At 37.0% G+C, this 17740-nt stretch overlaps 2 protein-coding genes across 3 annotated transcripts; one reads left to right on the top strand and one right to left on the bottom strand.

Moving 5' to 3' along the window:
* Positions 1-400: 400 nt before the first annotated feature.
* Positions 401-13710, bottom strand: LOC124185034. Its single transcript, XM_046575333.1, has 5 exons — positions 13449-13710; positions 13199-13337; positions 12332-12529; positions 11980-12056; positions 401-11541 (listed from the first exon to the last, which is right to left on the bottom strand). The coding sequence occupies exons 3-5, from the start codon at positions 12505-12507 to the stop codon at positions 2150-2152; spliced, it is 9645 nt and encodes a 3214-aa protein (XP_046431289.1). The 5' UTR covers positions 12508-12529; positions 13199-13337; positions 13449-13710; the 3' UTR covers positions 401-2149.
* Positions 13711-14223: 513 nt separating this feature from the next.
* Positions 14224-16906, top strand: LOC124184763 (G kinase-anchoring protein 1-like). Of its 2 annotated transcripts, XM_046574832.1 has the most exons (6): positions 14226-14348; positions 14482-14696; positions 15005-15067; positions 15302-15800; positions 16030-16184; positions 16311-16906. In XM_046574832.1, the coding sequence occupies exons 2-6, from the start codon at positions 14520-14522 to the stop codon at positions 16341-16343; spliced, it is 927 nt and encodes a 308-aa protein (XP_046430788.1). In that variant the 5' UTR covers positions 14226-14348; positions 14482-14519; the 3' UTR covers positions 16344-16906. The 2 variants fall into 2 exon arrangements, with proteins under 2 accessions (XP_046430787.1, XP_046430788.1); XM_046574831.1 differs by having other exon boundaries at positions 14224-14696.
* Positions 16907-17740: the final 834 nt, after the last annotated feature.

The raw sequence follows: 17740 nt of genomic DNA, 5'->3' as shown, positions 1-17740 counted from the left end.
TCGAATCACATGACTGTTGCATTATGAACATTCATAATTCTGTTTGAAATTCGTTATAAACTAATGTCAAATCGTTACTATACATAAAAATATGTACTCCACCAATTTTATGCCCCTGCTCTTGTGTATTCTACCGTTCTTTCCTACCTTCTAATTTTTTGATTTGAGGTAAAAAATAATTTCTTCATCAAAATCGTATTATTACAATCTTTTTCATTCGCCGTTTCTGTTTTCCCTTCATCAATCTTATACGTAATATCAATATGTTTGATAAATCCGCAGTCTCGATTATTAGCAAGAACTCAACATGTTGACGATTTAAGTAAATGCTTGGTCGTGAAATTGATAATGTTATGTATGTGGATAATACGAGACTGAAACGAGTAAAATAAAAACACGATTTTTCATTTCTTTCCAATGGATAAAGTTTATTAAAATTGGCATACTCTAGGATCAAAAAGAGAACAAACATATGTTCATTTTACATATTAGTTATGTAAATATTCATATATTTATTTTATAGTTACAATTGTGTATGTCGTGCACACTGTAGAACTTAAAATGTAATATTGTTAGTGTGATGAAAATATCAAATTGCTTCTGATATATTTCATAGCATAGTATATAACTATCTTTACTTCTAGTTGCATTCTGCTATTCTCGTAGGCGAATAGCTCATCTCGCGACTGATCAAATAACTTTTATAGAAAATGTAACAAGTTTATTTATTTTTATTTTTTTCATAGTAACAAATTTCCGCATCCGTATGTGCAGTACTTCTCTCTTCTTTGCTGAGAAGACATGAAAAATGAAGGCAAAAGAAATCAAAATATAAAGAAACAAATCTAAAGTATGATTGCGGAACTTTTAACAATTCAGTCATTCATTGCTAATCCCAAAGCCTGATAAACTCTAACTTTTGGTGCTAGTCGTGAAGTTGCAAATTATATCTTCTCCACTTTTTTCTGCTTGTCCAATTCCAACGTAATATGTACATATATGATCGTGATTGATTGAAAACGCCACGAGAAATAAAAACATAATATATTTATTCCGAATAACATGAGACTATAAAGAATATAATATAATTATATTTTCGATCCTTATATTATCTTGTAACACACGGATTACATATTGACTATACCCTACAAACTAAACACTAATCCTGATACGCATGGTTCTTCTTCGACTTCAACTTTATGTTTAGTGAATCTGAGATTACAACTTGAAATTAGACGAATTATTCAAAATGGTTAGACTTGTCAAACAACTTCAACCATGTAGAAAATTTCGGTAGAAAGAGAACCATGTATATCACTCATAGAAATAAAATTCTATTTTATTCTTCTCCAACTTCATTTTTGTTCAATATTTCTTTTTAAACAGTATGTAGTAAATGTAATTCTATGTGAAAACAGAATATCCTCACTCTTTCTGTATATAGCACAATTATGTAGAAATGACGTTCTGTTTACTACAAACAAAGATTCTACGATTAGAGTAGCAAACACACTATAGACATTTGGTCTTGGGTATGCTGTGATAGTTAAAAAGAATGGCAAAGATTGTAAGGGTTCAGAGTGTACTTACTGACCAAAGCCACATGTCTTTAGATATCCTACTACTGCCAATAGTTTCGACACAGCTTAAAGTTGCCTGAAATATGAATTCAACAGGACATGTAACATACACAGGAAAGGAAAAAAAAATGTTAAAATTACCTGCTCTGCCTACTTTTTCAATTTTCGACTCGTGCCCAGCTTTAAAACCACATAGTACTTGATTACAATTACCACTTATTTGAATAAGGTATTGAAACGAAATCGAAATGGTACTGCAGCAAAAACACATTCCTTCATAATCTACACTGCTCGTACAATCATATCGCACTCTATCACGGATTGAATCCATCCCCAACATACCTATACATAAATTATAATAAGGACCTATTTTTAATCTTACTCCAACCACTTACTAACTTACTTTATATTTACACTTGACAAATAGACTCCAGTCTATTTTTCAACTCTCTATCATGGCTGATAGTTCATTATTCAAACAAGGATCTTTGTAAGGTGAATTTAAAATGAGAAGTTCATATAGATAAATCATTGTCGGAGGCACAATGCCAAACCTTTTATACAGTATATTACCTTTCGGTTGGTTTGGTTGCAGGCACAGAACTTTCTACCAAATCGTGCCTTTCTATTGGCGAATCAGTTAGCGTATAGTCAACGGGATACCTCGTAGAATAGGTTGGCGTTGCCTCACCCTGTTGTCTAAGTCTTAGGTTCTCGGTTACCTCCGGGTAAAAACTTTGGGATGCCTCCACATTTTGCGACGATTGTTCTCTTCTATCCAAGGTTTGGGAAGAATAGAAACTTTGCGTTGCCTCAGATTCTGGTCTAGCATTATAGTAACTAGGAGTTATACTTTGACTGGAATAACTCGGCGTAGCTTCTTCGGGTGCAAAGTAACTTTGGCTAGCTTCTGAAGCAATGTCTTGGGGATTAGACTCATAATAACTAGCTGTAACTTCTTCCTGGGGATCTTCTTCAAGCCTGGAATTATTACATTCTTGGTGAACAGATTCATAATAACTTGCCGTTACTTCTTGATGATGCGTGTAATAGCTGGATGGTTCATTTCTATGATCCGAACTTTCTGTGACAAAACTTTGCGATGAATTCTCTTCCAAGCCTGGCATAGAAATTGGTACTTCGTACGAAGTGGATACATTTTGTTCCAGAATGACTTGGTCTTCATAACTGGATGTAGGAACAGCGTCGACGTGAGTCGAGCTGCTGTCAGGATTCAAGCTGTAGGATGATGTTGGTATTTCTGGTACACCATTATCGTGAATGCTTGTATGTTCTTCCCTGACTGAAGTATCGGGAATAACGCTGGATGACGCGATATTTAATTCCTCACAGGGTGGTATCTCGTAAGATGATGTACTGATGGCACTTTCCTGGTCTTGATCTCGTTCTTGATTTTCAGGTGTTTCCGGAACATAAGAAGAACTTGCAGTTTCATCCTCATTTGCTCCAGAGTTATTGGTAGAAATTGAGGAAGTACCGATGCCGTCTGTCCCAATATCGTTAGACTGCGATGGTATATTTCCTTCTTGACTCATTTCAGCATCAGTTTCCATATTTTCTGAAAGACTCTCCAATTTTTCAACCTCATAACTTTGAGTCGGAAAACTTTGATCATCCACCAATTCATCACCAGAAGTTCTCTCTTCTTGATTGTGCATAATCTCATTAAAAGACTGTGTTGGCGCATTTCCATGTGTTTCGACGGAAGTTTCGTAAGACTGGGTGGCTTCATTTTGCTTTGAATCTGCAAAAGATTGCGTAGGAGGCTCTGCAGAAGTGTTAGTTTCATCAATTTCCATTGATTCATAAGGTATTGACTGTGTAGGTTCGGGCGAGTTTTCGGACTTGTTTACTGACTGGCTGGGAATTTCTAAGGAATCATTTGTCATGGTAATATCAAATTGTTCGTAAGATTGTGAGGGTCTCTCTTCGCTAGTTTCTGGTACGGAATCTTCAAAGTTTATTTCTGAATCAGCGCTCATTATTTCATGACTGTGTTCTTCCTCGGATGATGCTGTGCCAGCTTGAGAGACCTCTAGAACAGATTCTTTATTTTCAACACAAGATACACTTGCTACAGATGGTTCAACATCCATATGTTCTGCTTCAGTGTCATCCAACAATTTGGCAGGCAAAGTGTCAGGTTGATTATGGACTGATGTATCTTGTTCGTTTGATGTCGCTGTTTGAATATCATCCACAGAGCACGGTTTCTCATCTGCGGTGGATGTTTCCAACAATTCGTTTAGCTTATTCGGTGATACTACATCGTCCGAAGTACTAGCTTGTATTTCTTTTGAATCGGTTGTTAGAAATGTTGAATGTTCAGATTGTATTTCAATATTCGATTCAGAACTGACTGTACAAGATTCTTCTATGAGAGGCATACTGGTAGCTTCAATTTCCGAAGCATGTTCTTCAATCTGCATTTCTATCGTCGGTATATCTTTAATTGGAATAGACATTTCTTGATGGTTTTCCTCTTGAGTAACAATTGGCATATTGTGAGTCGAAACTAATTCCTCAGCTGTAACAACTATCTGTTGTGAGATGAGTTCTTCGGTTGTCGCAGGTACATCATGAGATGTATAAACATCTTGCGACGAAACAGATACTTCATGTATTCCTTGTGACGCAACAGTAGATACTGGTATTGATTCTTGAGAGGAAACAGGTGGTTCATCCGAAGTAACAATCATTTCCGAAGTCACAGTCATGTTTTCAGTTACTATATTTTCTGTGGTTGCAATAGAAGCTTTTGAAACTAACATTTCTGACACAGGTACATCAACAAAACTTGGCTCTCCAGCTAACGGTGTCTGAATAGCCGTGCTATAAGGGATATCATCAGCGTATGTGTCATCGATGATTGGCATGGAAGGCGTGGTTTGAACTGGAGTTGTTTCCAAGACCATATTGTCTGGAATCGATACAGAATAAGAAACAGTCGGTGTTGAATTTGAGCTAGATTGAATATTCGGTGCTTCAATTGTTATATTTTCATCCAGATTAGGTAAAACCAAATATTGCGTTGTGGCAGGAGTTTCACTGTGGCTAATAACACTTGAATTGTCCATTATTTCTCCAATATCTGGCATTGAATTTCCAGGAATTTGAATTTGAGTTCCTCCAGTTGAAATGTACGCAATATTGGGATTGGTGACAGTTAACGGTAATTCTAGCGACGACGGAATTGTGGCAACTGAAGTTGAAGTTTCAGTTGTCATTGTCATGTTGCTTGGTACCTCCAGTGGTGTCATAATAGGTTGATTCAGAGTCAAGGAAGTTTCTAGAACTGCCGGTGAAGAAATTGGCTCCGTTGGTGGGATAATTGTAGATTGCAAAATTGTCTGATTGATCAGGCTTGTTTGTGTCAGTCCCGTACTCATAACACTCGCAGTGGAGTTATCCGGAAGTCCGATCTCTTGTTGGAAATCTGTATTTGCAAGAGCAGCAGCCAAAATATCTTGATTTGATGTCTGAATAATTTCAGAACTTGGGAAACTTTCTGATATCATTGTTTGTGAAGAATCACTGACTGTAGATGGAAGATTTGATACACATCCGTTGTCAAATTGTAATACAATATTATCCAACGTTCCTGCTTCTCCTAAGGAACTGGGATCTATGTATAGAGTTCTTGTGCCATCAGGATTTTGAGTTGTACCTTCCAAGGACATTAACGTGTTGTTATCCAATGGTTGTATTTGTCCTTGTTCATCTATTGTAACCAAAACGTAAGTTTGAGTCCCATCACCACTTTCAGTTGGTAAAGCCATTATTTGAGGTTGGACAGCAGCTTTAGGTTCTTCAATTTTTTCGACAACTGGAGTAGTTTGTTCGACGGCTGATGTTTCTGGTTTGGATTCTTCTGTTTGAACTACTTCTTCGACCATTTCTTGAGCTCTGGGTTTCTTTTCAGCTTCGGTTTGTTCCACAGTTGGAAGTGATAGCGGTTTTGTAACAGTTGCAGCAACGGGTGGACTAGATATTGAGTTAAGAGCTGCATTCAATAAATTTCTTTTTTGTTGACCGCTTCTGACTCCAGCGTAACTCTTTGCACTTGCCTTGGTAGCATTTGGACTGTTGCCAGAAATCTGTTTTGTTTGTGCTAACGATTTAGAAATATTTGAAACGTTTGTAACTAATTTCGGTGATGAACTTTGTAGTGAAGCATCTTGCATCTTTTGAACAACGATCTTTTGTTGAGTCTTCGATTGACGCCCTGGTGTTCTAGGTATGACAACTTTTTGAACTGTTTGTGTTGAGGAAAGAACTTTACCTTTCATATGTTGACCTTGAGGTAAAACAGAAGAAGCATGCTGTGAACCACTTTGGGCAGCTAAGAGTGGCAGCTGTTGAGCTTGTTGATGAGCAAGGGCTTGTTTGATCATTTTCTTTCCAGTTAACAATGTCTTCTGCCCAGTTACGGTATTCTGAAGCAGTATCGTGCTTCCAGGTGATTTCAACGAGCCCAGAACTCTCATCTGTGATGAGGATATTGGAACTTTCTGATTTTTCTGTAAGACAGGCAAGTGCATTTTCTGTTGCACTGTTTGGTACTGAACTTTTGCCCCTTTACTTGGACTTTTTGCTGCAATAGCTTTTACTTGTTGACCTGTAATAGGTGTTAACACAGTACCTTTGGAACCAACAATTCCCTGAGTGCTTAAGATGGTTTTACCAGTTAAAGAATGAGATATGGGTGCTAAAATAGCTCCTTTGGACGTAACAAGGTTTTGCGATGTCAATGGAGATAAGATAGTAGTACCCTTGGTTGTGACTAAAGTTTTCGAACTGATAATGGTTTTACCTGCCAGCGAAGCTGCACTTATTGGAGTGTAAATACCCCCCTTGGTAATGATTCCTTGGGTTAGCGTCCCTAACAGCGCTGATTTTGATACAGCGCCAGGAATCTGAGTTAGAACTCCTTTTGCAGATAAGCCTTGAGTACTAATAATCTTCTGTCCCTGTGGTGCTACTTTCGATGTCGTAGGTGATCCTATATCGGTTTTTGGAGCTATAATGGTTTTCGTTGTTAAAACACCTTGTGAGCTAATTGGAGCAAAGATTTGACCCTTCGTAGTCATTATCCTCTGCATTTTGGTTCCTATTGTTTTAGACGTGTTCAAAGGTATCATTTTCGTTTGACCAGACTGTGGTGATGTTAAAATAACCACCTTACCTCCCTGCTGAACAATTTGTGCACTTCCTGAACCTTTTCCTGTAGGGATTGCAATTTTCTGTTGACTTCCTGGTTTACCTTGGACACTGTATCTCAGTTGTTGACCTCCGGAAGTTTGTACGATCACATATTTACCAGGTTGCCCTTTCTGTGATATTAACGGTGAGCTCTTTCCAGTCTGGGTATTTTGGAATTTCAAACCTTTAACCCCTCCCGTTAGCGGGGGTACAATAGTTTTTACGCTGGTGATAGTTGGTTTCGCTTTAGCCTTGGTTTTCAAAATTGTAGGAACCCCGCTCTTCTTTTTACTTGGTGTTGGTTCTAATGATGAATCGGATGTTTTAAATTGTCCATGGCTTGGTGACACCAATTGTGTAGTCGGTGTTAATGAAATAGATGACGTTGATATTGAACTGGACGCAGGTATGAGAGATGTTATAACGACAGGCATCTGTTCAATACTTTCTGGTGTTAAGACATCTTCACTCAGAACAAAAGGCATCGAGTTTATGTCCAGTTCCATGTCAGCTAAACTTTGTGAGCTTTGTTGAATCAACTTTTCAGTTACCGGAGTGGCAGAAACACTTTGGGATGCTTGAGCAATCACTTTTTCAGTCTGTGTTTCCATTAAATTAGCCCCTGCTGCTTCTTCAGCTTTCAATGCCTCTAACTTTTGCGTCAATGACAGATGAGGAGAAGATATCTTCAATGTTTGCCTCAGTTTGCTATTTGACGGTAGATTCTCAATTTTCATGATTTTTCTTTGATTATATTTTGAATCGCCACGTTTGGAAGTGTCAGGCTCTAACTTATGTTTAGTGCCTCTAGACGGAATTTTTTCAAGTAATTTAGACTTCAATATATGCATTGGTTCTTTGAGTGAGACACTTTCAATGATTCTTGGTTTTTCTCGCTTTTTCACTGGCATTCCACTTACAGAAGTCGGCGATGGAGTGGACATTGATGTTCGAGATGTTTCATCTAATTTTGATACATCTAAACTCAGTAGTTTCGAAACGTCATCAACCTTAGTTGGCTGTGTTGGGCTTGTTGAGCCATCAATGCTCACCTCTGGAGTTTGTTGAATCATTTCTTGGACACTTGCATCTTCCAATTTTATATCAGTTGCAGTATTTTCTTCCACAACTACTTCTACACCTCGGAAATCGCTGACAGCAGAAACAGTTGAAATATTTTCAGATGGCAAAATTTCTTCAGACTTTTCTAGTACTTTTTTACCATCAATCGATTGATTTTCTACATCTTGTGTCACAGTTTGAGTTACAGATACAATATTAACGTTATCCATATCGATATTAAGTTTCTTATCAACCGATTTTTTACTTTTTTTCCCTCTACCCACAGTGATTTCAATTTCATCGATGATCATTTTTTTGTCACGTTTTAAATTATCGATATGCAAGGTTTTTAAAAATGCCTCTTGAAAAGTATTTATGGGTTTCTCTTCAGTTGATCCATCTTTATCTTTCTTCGATTTTGCACCTGTTTCTGGAGTAAATTTACCTTTGTAGCGTGTTTGCATCGATGATCTCTTTGAAGGAGTATCAGTTGTAGTTTTCGGATGATCTTCCGGTACCAATTCTATTTCCAATTCATTCTTATCATCTGTTTGCAATGTTTCATCCAATTTCACATTTTCATCGCTTTGTTCAACTGTTTGAGAACTGATTTCCATATTCTCATCTGTAACAGTATTCCGTTCTATTGTTACATCCGGATGTGTATCTAATAGCTGTTTATTGATCAAACCATCTGAATTTAAAGCTTCTTCTACTTCTGACATTGATTCTTTTGAAGGATTGATTTCATCTTGTGAAACAACTATTTCATGCTCTACTACTACTTTCTCTGTCAAAGTTTCAGTAACCGTTTCACTTTCAGCAACTCTCGTAATTTCAATTTCCGTTTCATCAATCTTATCTATTTTCTTTTCAGGCTCGGGTTCTGTGACAATTTTCTCTACAGGAGTATCATTTTCAAAAAAATCGCTTTGCGACATCTCAAACTTTTTTATTTGTGACTTTTTTGGAGGCAATGTTTCCAAGGATATTTTAGAAATATCAGTATCTTGTGAACCATCTGGTTTTTGTTCAACAAATTCAGTGACTAGTTTATCTATTTTAGATTCTTCTGCGATTACTTCTGTTCTTTCTTGGAAATTACGGTTAATTAATTCGACTGCAGCATCCATTGATTGAGGCGGTGACCGACTTGCTTCTGATGTAACTGCAGCAGCACTTGGCAATGTAGATTCTTCTAATTTCTCATCAACGGTACCTTTCCGATCATCTAAATCAGGTTCCTTCGCAACATCTGTCCCTAACAATACAGCTGGTTCTGTTGATTCTTCAGACAGTCCTAAATGAATTTCTGAAGAAATTCCATGATCTTCTCTAGGATCTGCTGAAGTCTCCAATAACTTTTTGTCAAATCCACTCGACTTTTCATCAATTTCAGTGTTTTCACCCAGTTTTGTGGGCACCTCTTCAGACTTTGACAAGATTTGATCATCTACCATAGAATCTGCAGGTTCTCCAACTACTTCTGTTAGTTTATCATCAAATTCCATCGGTATTTCAATAGCTGCTAACGATTTTTTATGCAATCCTGAAGGTCTTCTACCTTTCTTTGCTCTTTTCTTCGGATTAGTAAGTTTTTCTTCAACAGTCGATGATTTGTCATCAATTTCAGACTGGCTGTCATCATTTGAAGTCCTGTGATCAGTATGTAGCAGTATTGTATCAGTTTTCGAACTTTTCCTGCCAGACCTACGTTTCCTTCCAAATTGTAATACATCTACATCAGAATCTACCACCTTCGTATCCTCATTCTCGGTTTTTTGTGCTGTCACGAAAAAATCTTCAGTGAGCTCCTCAACCTTATTCAAAGATTCCAGTGTTACTTTGTCTGTTTCGATAGATTTGCTTTTATCAATTTCATCGTTACGAACTAACTTCTTATCGGAAATTAGGTTCTTTCTGGGCCTCCCACGACGCTTCTTAACTAATATCGGTGATGTTTCATTGACTTCCATCTGCATTTCTTCAGCTTCTAGATCGTCAATTGTAGTTGTAGATTGACTCTTCTCCGTATCAGTCGATACATTTTCCAATGAAATTTTACTTTGCCCAATGTCAGATTCAATCTTCTCTGAAACTGGTTCTTCTTTTTCTGTTGCCGAATTTTCTGGTTCTTCGTTGATATCCATGGATGTCTTTGGCTGTTCTGCTAATAACTCAACAGACTTTGTTGTGAGACTGGTTTCCTCATACGGGGAATCTTCTTCTTTCTCAACTTCGAATATTTCAACAATCTCTAGCTCAGTTTCACAGATATTCACGTCCATTTTTCCTTGTCTAGTTTCAGAATCTGGAATGGAATGATCAACTTCTTCGCTCTCTTGAGAATGTTTCAATGTATCTTCATGACCAGCCGCTGTTGTTTGGTCTTTGTAATTTTTAACATCATTTTGTTGATCATTTTTCAAAGCTTGACTCATCTCAAATTCTTTGATAATTTCTTTCTTCAAAGACAAATTTTTGTCACCAAATACTCTAGGTATTTTTCGTACTGGAGGAATCGTAGGCTCAGGCAAATCTTCCTCATCAAAGTCAAAACACGACAGTCTCGACTTTTTATCATCTTTTTCACATCCAGTCTTTTTGTCGCTTTTTACAGAACCTGACAATTTGTCGTCCGTTTCTGAGCTGAGATTTTCACCTTCTTTCTCTAACAATAATAGTTCTGTATTTTTATTAGCATGCGATCTTCTTTCGTCTCTACCAGTACTCTGTGTTTCTGAAAGAAATGGTTTGGTTTTTTTTGTCTTATGACCCGGTGAGCCTGTACCCAACGCGATTGCAGACAAAGATTCAGTTTCATTCAGTATTTTCTTTGCTTCTGATAGAATTCTCTCATTCTCATCAATTTCTTCACTATCTTCGTGAGCAGGAAGTTCGGCAGCCTCGAAATTTCGTTGAGATTTTTGAGGAGAAATATCTAACGATGGTGTATCAGCAGATTTATTAAAATCAGAGCCCATTTCAGTATCAGATTCATCTTGCCAGTCAGCCAACAACTTTTCACGTAGTTGTGGGTCAGGTTTCTTCTTCTTACTGGCTTTTTCTATATGTTTTGTGGACTTTCGTTTTCCTGCTTCTGGTGCAATCTCTTTTCTGGCTTTGTTAGATTCTCCCTTGTCTTTCTTCGTGTACTTTCTCTTTGGAGTATCACTTTCACTAAGTTTCGCTTTTGGTTGTGAACATGTTTTAACCTTAGTTGCTACTGGTGTTGAGTTACCAGAACTGTGAGTTTTGTTGTGCAAAATAATGACGTTAAGGCGAGAAGAGGTAAAGCTGCACACATAGCAAGTGTATTGCGGGGAACCTCCGCTGTTTGATGGTGTCGACAAAAGGCTTGGTGGTTGGTGACGAATTCTAACCTCGTGATCACTTTCCTTCAAAAATCGTGGATGTGTAATTTTTCTAGATGGCGTATCTGAAGAGCTTCCGCTATCATTGCGTCTCTCTCTGCTCCCATCTTCACGATCTCGTTTCTTTTTTGGAATCTTTTTTTCTCCAAACAGAGCTGATATATCTGGTTTTTGTTGACGTGTAAACTTATGGCTTGATATTATATCTGCATCACCTCCTGTCAACTTCTCAGCCATTTCCACATCTCCAGGGAATTTGTCCATGTAACTCGATCCATCTTTACTCTTGGTTCGGTATTTATCTGTGAATAATGACAGAAATTATTAGTTATAGTTTAGAATAAGATGGATCTCCTAAATTTACTATATATTTCAAGTTCATGTACTTAAGGAAATGCTAGCTCATGTTATACACATTGAACGGGATTGCTTTTGCTGAGGTCAACAGCTATTCTCCTGAGTATTGTAGCAGATAATAATTAAAAAGTTCAAACAGCGAGGCTGAGGCTTGTGGAAAACTAGCAATATCAGGTTTTAATTTGAAATCTGGTGAAAAGAAAATGTCTGCCTATTAAAACAGATATATCTTAAATCGCTACCATTAAAGTTGGTAGTTGTGAGGCATGTATCTTTTTAATACTCAATGGTCTGCGATTAATGAAACTAGTTAAAGGGTTTGAATTCACGTAAATAGGAGTAACATGGGACATTCATTGATGGAATTAATTGATGAAACATACCTAAGCCTTTTTTGATGAAATCATCCTTCAATGTGCAGTTGTATTTGTAGATTTGTTGATAATTCTTCACAAATTCGCTGAAACAATGAATAATATTGATGAATTACTGAATTTTAATTCATGATTAATCTTAGAGTAAAGGAAGTAAAAGCGTAGTGTACAAAAAAATTTTTACATGTTAGTAATTTCCATTATAAACAATAAATATTTTATACTGATATTTCAAAACAATACAGTGACAATTCTGACAAATACATTATAGAAAACCAGTATTTAAATGAATAATGAGTCTTGTAGTTTCCCATATATAGATAAAAGTTCAAGTAAGATAATATAAGTAACAGCAACTCACTATGTATCCTCTTGAAAAAATTTCACAGCTGCAATGATAGGTTTTTTCTTCAATTCTTCCTGAATATCTTCAGGTAAATTATGAACGCTTGTTACTTGACCAGGCCACCACGAGGCCCCAAGTTTAACCCACACGACATCCCCATCCAAGTAACTGATCTCTGTCTGTTCGCACATCTTGACGTCGTCTCTTACTCAACTGTATTCAGTCATAAAGTCAAGTCTGGATATATGATAGTTTCAGCGTAGTTCCTTAGATGTATTTGTACTGAATAACTAAGGCTTGCTGTTTCAACATCTGTACATGCAAGTTACAGCTTAGTTTTGTGCATCAACAGAAGTTTTAACTAACTACTATACTTTAATGATATTATCGCGCCGATTATCTAAAAATTGAACAATTACTCATGAATAAGGTGATACGTTGATAGATCTTTTATTGCACCGAACAAAATATCATATTATAGCTAATCTTTCATTGTAAAAAAAAAAGCAAGTTTGAAATATTGATAAGTTAGTACGTTAAAAAGATGCCTCTCAAAATAGAAAAAACGTCATTATCTTGATACGACAAAGCTTGCAAAATATTGAACAATTGAACGACAAGTTGCAAAGTATTGAACACAGCGCAGTTTCTGCAGTATTATTATTCAGATTTGTATGAGGTGGATACCTCGATATTTTTACCCTACATGCGACTAATGCGTATGCACAACAATCCGGTGCAATGGCCGGTGCAAAGTTATGGGTCGCGACTATGAAAGTGTGCACGATTAGCACACGATTGCACAAAAAACATATATGTTGAACTGATTAAAAGCGGGATACTAGATTATTATTCAGTTTTTAAAATAGTCAAGTTATTCACTGTTTGCAGGGGAGGTAATTCGGGGCGGTGGGGTACGGGTCAGGGGGAGGGAGGAGGGGGGTTGCCCTCCTTCTGCTTCGTAGATGATCGTCCCCAACGGCGGGATTTCCTAGACGTGGTTACGTTTCTCGTCTTGATTCTGCAACGATAATGATAAATAAAGGTTTCTGGTATAAAAATCAGGTCGATAACCTCGGATGATGTTGCGAAACGTAGGTAGGTGAATAGTACAGCGGTAATGAAGACGTACGTGAATGAGAAATGTCCAAGGCACCTCAGCGTTTGTATGCACGGGCATTTTATGGAGGCGACCGAGCGTTTGCCGCCTTGACTTCGTTCGTGAAAATCTACCGAAAGTCGTTCACATCCAAATTTGTAAGCGTCCCGAGGTATCAGGACGTCCGCACCATCCACACTACTACACTTGTTGTGTGACCGTGACGTTTTCGCACCAGAATTCACGAATAAACAGGTAATGCAGTTCCCCAATCGGCGCTTATCCGACGTACATATTTTAGTTTTCCCGACATGCAACGGGACTCGATGCTTCGCCACTTTCAACCAGGCCTACCACTCCCCACGTTGCACCGCACCTTTCTCTTCAAATTTATCATGCGATTTTCCAAATTTCCAGAGCCTTTCCTCCTTATATGATAAAATTCATCACTCTATTCGTGCAATTTTCTATTATAATTGCAATTTTTCGGTTTCCGTGGACGTATTTATAGGCAATACCTGATTACGTAGTAAATATTATTAAAGTAACAAACGATTGTCTGGCATGTAACGGTGGCACTCCCCCTAATTGAAGATTTATCGGTTGCGACTCAGTTTCGGTGAAAGGCATAATTGCAAAGAAGTATTTGAACGGAAAGTAATGATTTCTTGTTAGAAAGTGTCGTGAAATAATAAATATTTTACAGGTGTTTGTATAAAATTTGAAAAACAGCAATTGGCCACCCTGATGTTGCGAGGCGATTGTTCGTGTTCCTTCAATACTGTGTCGCCACTGTTCTTATCGGCGTTCACACTTCACTTCCGGTCTGTTGTTGCCCTACGACGCTTTCCTTTTTTCTTTTAAATATACCTACGTATTCAGTGCATTCCAACGTCTCTGAACGAGCGTAAAATAATATTTACATACAGCAAGGTGCAAGGAGTAAAGTACATTCAACTGTCGTTTATAGTCGCGAGAGTTTCGTCCGATACGAATCTCAAGTGTCAAATCAAGTACGGAGATACTCTCGTACATTTTCTATAACAATTTCAATCACCTCTCATAGGCACACGTACCTGGTAAATACAAGTAAATACCATAAGAATGGCGACTGCAGTTCCTTCACGATTTGCTGTCTTGAGTATGGAGGATGACGATTACAAGCCAAAAAAGACCCAGAAAACGACCGTTAAAACTGCAAATACAAAAAATAAGAATGACAAATCTGCAGCTACCTCGAAACAACAACCTAAAAAAGACGAAAAGAAAAAACAGAGCAAGGTACAGCCAAGCCAAAGCGCACATTGTTTTAGCCGGCACTAATTGTCAAATGTTATCACTAAGCACAGCGGGAAAATTCAGTGTCATGATACTCTGAATGTTTTCAGTTTTTTATTTTAAAACTGCACAATTCACGTTATCCGATTATTTTCAGTGTAATTGAAAATTTTTATTTACTAAGTAGTTGTATTTCCGAGCTATACTATGCGTTTTGTAGTCGCAACGACACTTTGTAAGCGAATTACTTGACAATATCCACAAGTTTAATTACATATTTATATTTATACATTATTGTATACAATTTACAGGGTAAGAAAAATAAAAACAATGAGGATCGTCAATGGGAGCAGTGGAAACAAAAAGATTCCATGGTAATCATTACATATATTACTAGTTTTCATTCATTCATTACAATTACGAGGCGAAAAAAAGTCGTTTTCAAACATATCTACATTTAGTTTCTTACTGTTGTAGAAATCAACACAGATTATTGAATGTTTGTAATTTTTGTACATGAATCCCGAGAGATACTTTGCTGTGATAAACTTACAATAAGGTATTTAATATGCAAAGACTAAAAGACCCTATTTATTGACAATCGAAAGGCTGTCGAGGAAACATATGAGCAAGAGCTACATCAGGCGATATTGTTGTCAAAGCTAGCGTACGAGGCACAAGTGGATACTACAGGTAAAGCTAAAGAAGACTCTGAGCAATCAAAGAAAAACTTGAACAGCAAAAAGCCCAAAAAAGCTACAATGTCTCTGGAAGAATTCAACAACCTGGGGGCAACACCTGCGTCAAATACAGACCCTGCCCCCGAAAGTGGAGATTGTAAACCTAAGGAATCAGATGTTGAATTTTTTGATAGGATCAAAAAGGAAACGATTAGTGAAATTACCAGGGAAAAAGAAAAGGACATATTAAAATCACGGCAGAATCAAATAGATGAAGATATAACCTCAGCCCAGTTAAGGGTTGAGGTGGAAAAGAGAGATGAATTAGTTGCACAATTGAAAGACGAAGTTCAAACACTGAAAGAAGAATTAAGACAAGTCAAAAAAAGAAATAAGAAGCTCTATGAAATCTTATCTCAAGGGGAAAGTGAGTGACATTTAATCTCATCGCATCATTTTCATTATTCGAAATTTCTCTGGAGTAAATAATGTCAAGTTGTTAAGATGATGAAAATGATAAAAAAAATATGACCTAAAATACAAGTAATACTGAACGCACTTAACTCATATTTTAACATTATTTGAAATGATTGCTGCACTACTTACAAATTGTACTCAAAAGGAGTTGAAAATAAAATATGTCATCTTTCCAACAGTGAAGGACAAAGCATCGGTGCTGGTCGAGGTTGCAAAACTTCAAGACATTCGTGACGAATTAACAAACGAAGTGGCATCTCTGCATGCACTACTTGAACAGGAACGATCAAAAACCAGAGCTTCCAGCGCAGATCCAAAGACTACTAAACAAACTGTAAGTCCCCAAAATATGCACTGTTAAGAAAATTTCCAATATACTAGAATTTCAGTGAAGTGTTTAATTTGATGGGAATATTCGTTCTTTTAAACAGTGCTAAAACTTTTTTTCTCTGATTTTCAGAATAAAAAGAGGCCTGCAAGCGAAAATGCTTGAATTATCTATCTGGCAGCACGTTGAATAATGTCATCGTGATCCATTAACTGTGAATGTAATTGTGATGAAGGAAGGCTATTCAATGTAAGACTATTGGAAAGGTGAATTAAAAGAGAACCCGTACTTCTAGTATTAAAAATGTTTGTTTAAAGTAAGAAAATTTATTTTGACGTTGTTTTTGTACACACAAAAATTGAAAACCTTAACTACTTAAAGATGGGAGGCAGGGAGGCACGCTATCAAAATGAGATTTATGTTATGGCGAGACCAAGAGTGATATTTTATTTTGTGCAATTTTTTAATTTTTACTTTTGTTTCAATAAAGTGTATGCCATAACAAATATATTTCTCCTAATTATCGTACTGATTGTTATACATATACATACATATTTATAGTGACGCATCAGAGGAAAACAATCTGTCTTACATGCTCTTCTATTTTTTGTCGAATCGATTCAGTCCCTTCGTAACAAAGTACGCACAGACTTTTTTCCTCCGAACGAAAAGTCACTGAAAAGTATTATTTGGGATATTTTGTAATAAAAATATTATATGTAACGTAATTTTATCGGCCGTCGTTAAATCGATGCCTCTGCACACTGCCCTACCTATCCTTTTGTACCCATTTCGTGTAATTACACAAGTTTTAACTACAATGTCATGGTTTGCAGCGCTGTGACAAAAATTGGGGAAACTTTGTAAAATGGCAATTTGAACTGCGCGTAAATTCTATAATTAATTAATGAAGTGCACATCAAAGCCAGTCGGTAAGAAGAAAAAAGATATTAATAACCATAATCGATATCTGTAAAATACCAAGTTAATTAGTTTTCTGTCCAACGTGGTCGGAAGAATTCTCGGGTTGTAACAAAATTTTGAATCACGCATCTGCGGTACAACGAAGTATGCATGCGAGTATCATTTACATACACTGGCCTCTCATTTCTTTGCATTTACCAAAAAATTTTCGGTCACCGACGCACTTTCGCCCTTTCCATTTTCTAGATATACGCGCTATTCAGGCTAAGCTTCATCCGGATTATACGGCCAGGGATTTTTATGGAAATTTCCTTTTTTCACCAGCTTTTTGTGCTTTCAGTTGTTCGCAGTGATTTGTTTTCATTTCTACTTTACTGACAACTTTAATCTTCCATTTTTCCTTCATTTCATACCGCGCTAGTTCATCGATCTCTGTTCCAGGTATATCCACATCAAATCGATACAATTGTTCTTATTTGTCAACATTCAACGTTGCCTAAACCGTTCCAATAAGAATATTTGACTAATTTACGTTGGAATACAGAAACGGGTGATTTGCTCACACGAAGCAAGGCGAAATTAATTGTGTGAAAACTTTTCTCACAATCATTCCACAACGCACAAATTCTATACGAGAT

This window comes from Neodiprion fabricii, chromosome 6 (genome assembly GCF_021155785.1).
Source record: "Neodiprion fabricii isolate iyNeoFabr1 chromosome 6, iyNeoFabr1.1, whole genome shotgun sequence".
Taxonomy (NCBI): domain Eukaryota; kingdom Metazoa; phylum Arthropoda; class Insecta; order Hymenoptera; family Diprionidae; genus Neodiprion; species Neodiprion fabricii.
This window is presented reverse-complemented; position numbering and strand designations above follow the sequence as displayed.

Coding starts and splice junctions, on each gene's coding strand:
- LOC124185034 (XM_046575333.1), bottom strand. CDS start 12,507: ATGTGCGAACAGACAGAGATCAGTTACTTGGATGGGGATGTCGTGTGG. Junction 12,057..12,331: donor TTTTTTCAAGAGGATACATA/GTGAGTTGCTGT, acceptor TCATTGTTTCAG/CGAATTTGTGAAGAATTATC. Junction 11,542..11,979: donor TTTCATCAAAAAAGGCTTAG/GTATGTTTCATC, acceptor CATTATTCACAG/ATAAATACCGAACCAAGAGT.
- LOC124184763 (XM_046574831.1), top strand. CDS start 14,520: ATGGCGACTGCAGTTCCTTCACGATTTGCTGTCTTGAGTATGGAGGAT. Junction 15,068..15,301: donor GGAAACAAAAAGATTCCATG/GTAATCATTACA, acceptor GACAATCGAAAG/GCTGTCGAGGAAACATATGA. Junction 15,801..16,029: donor AATCTTATCTCAAGGGGAAA/GTGAGTGACATT, acceptor TCTTTCCAACAG/TGAAGGACAAAGCATCGGTG.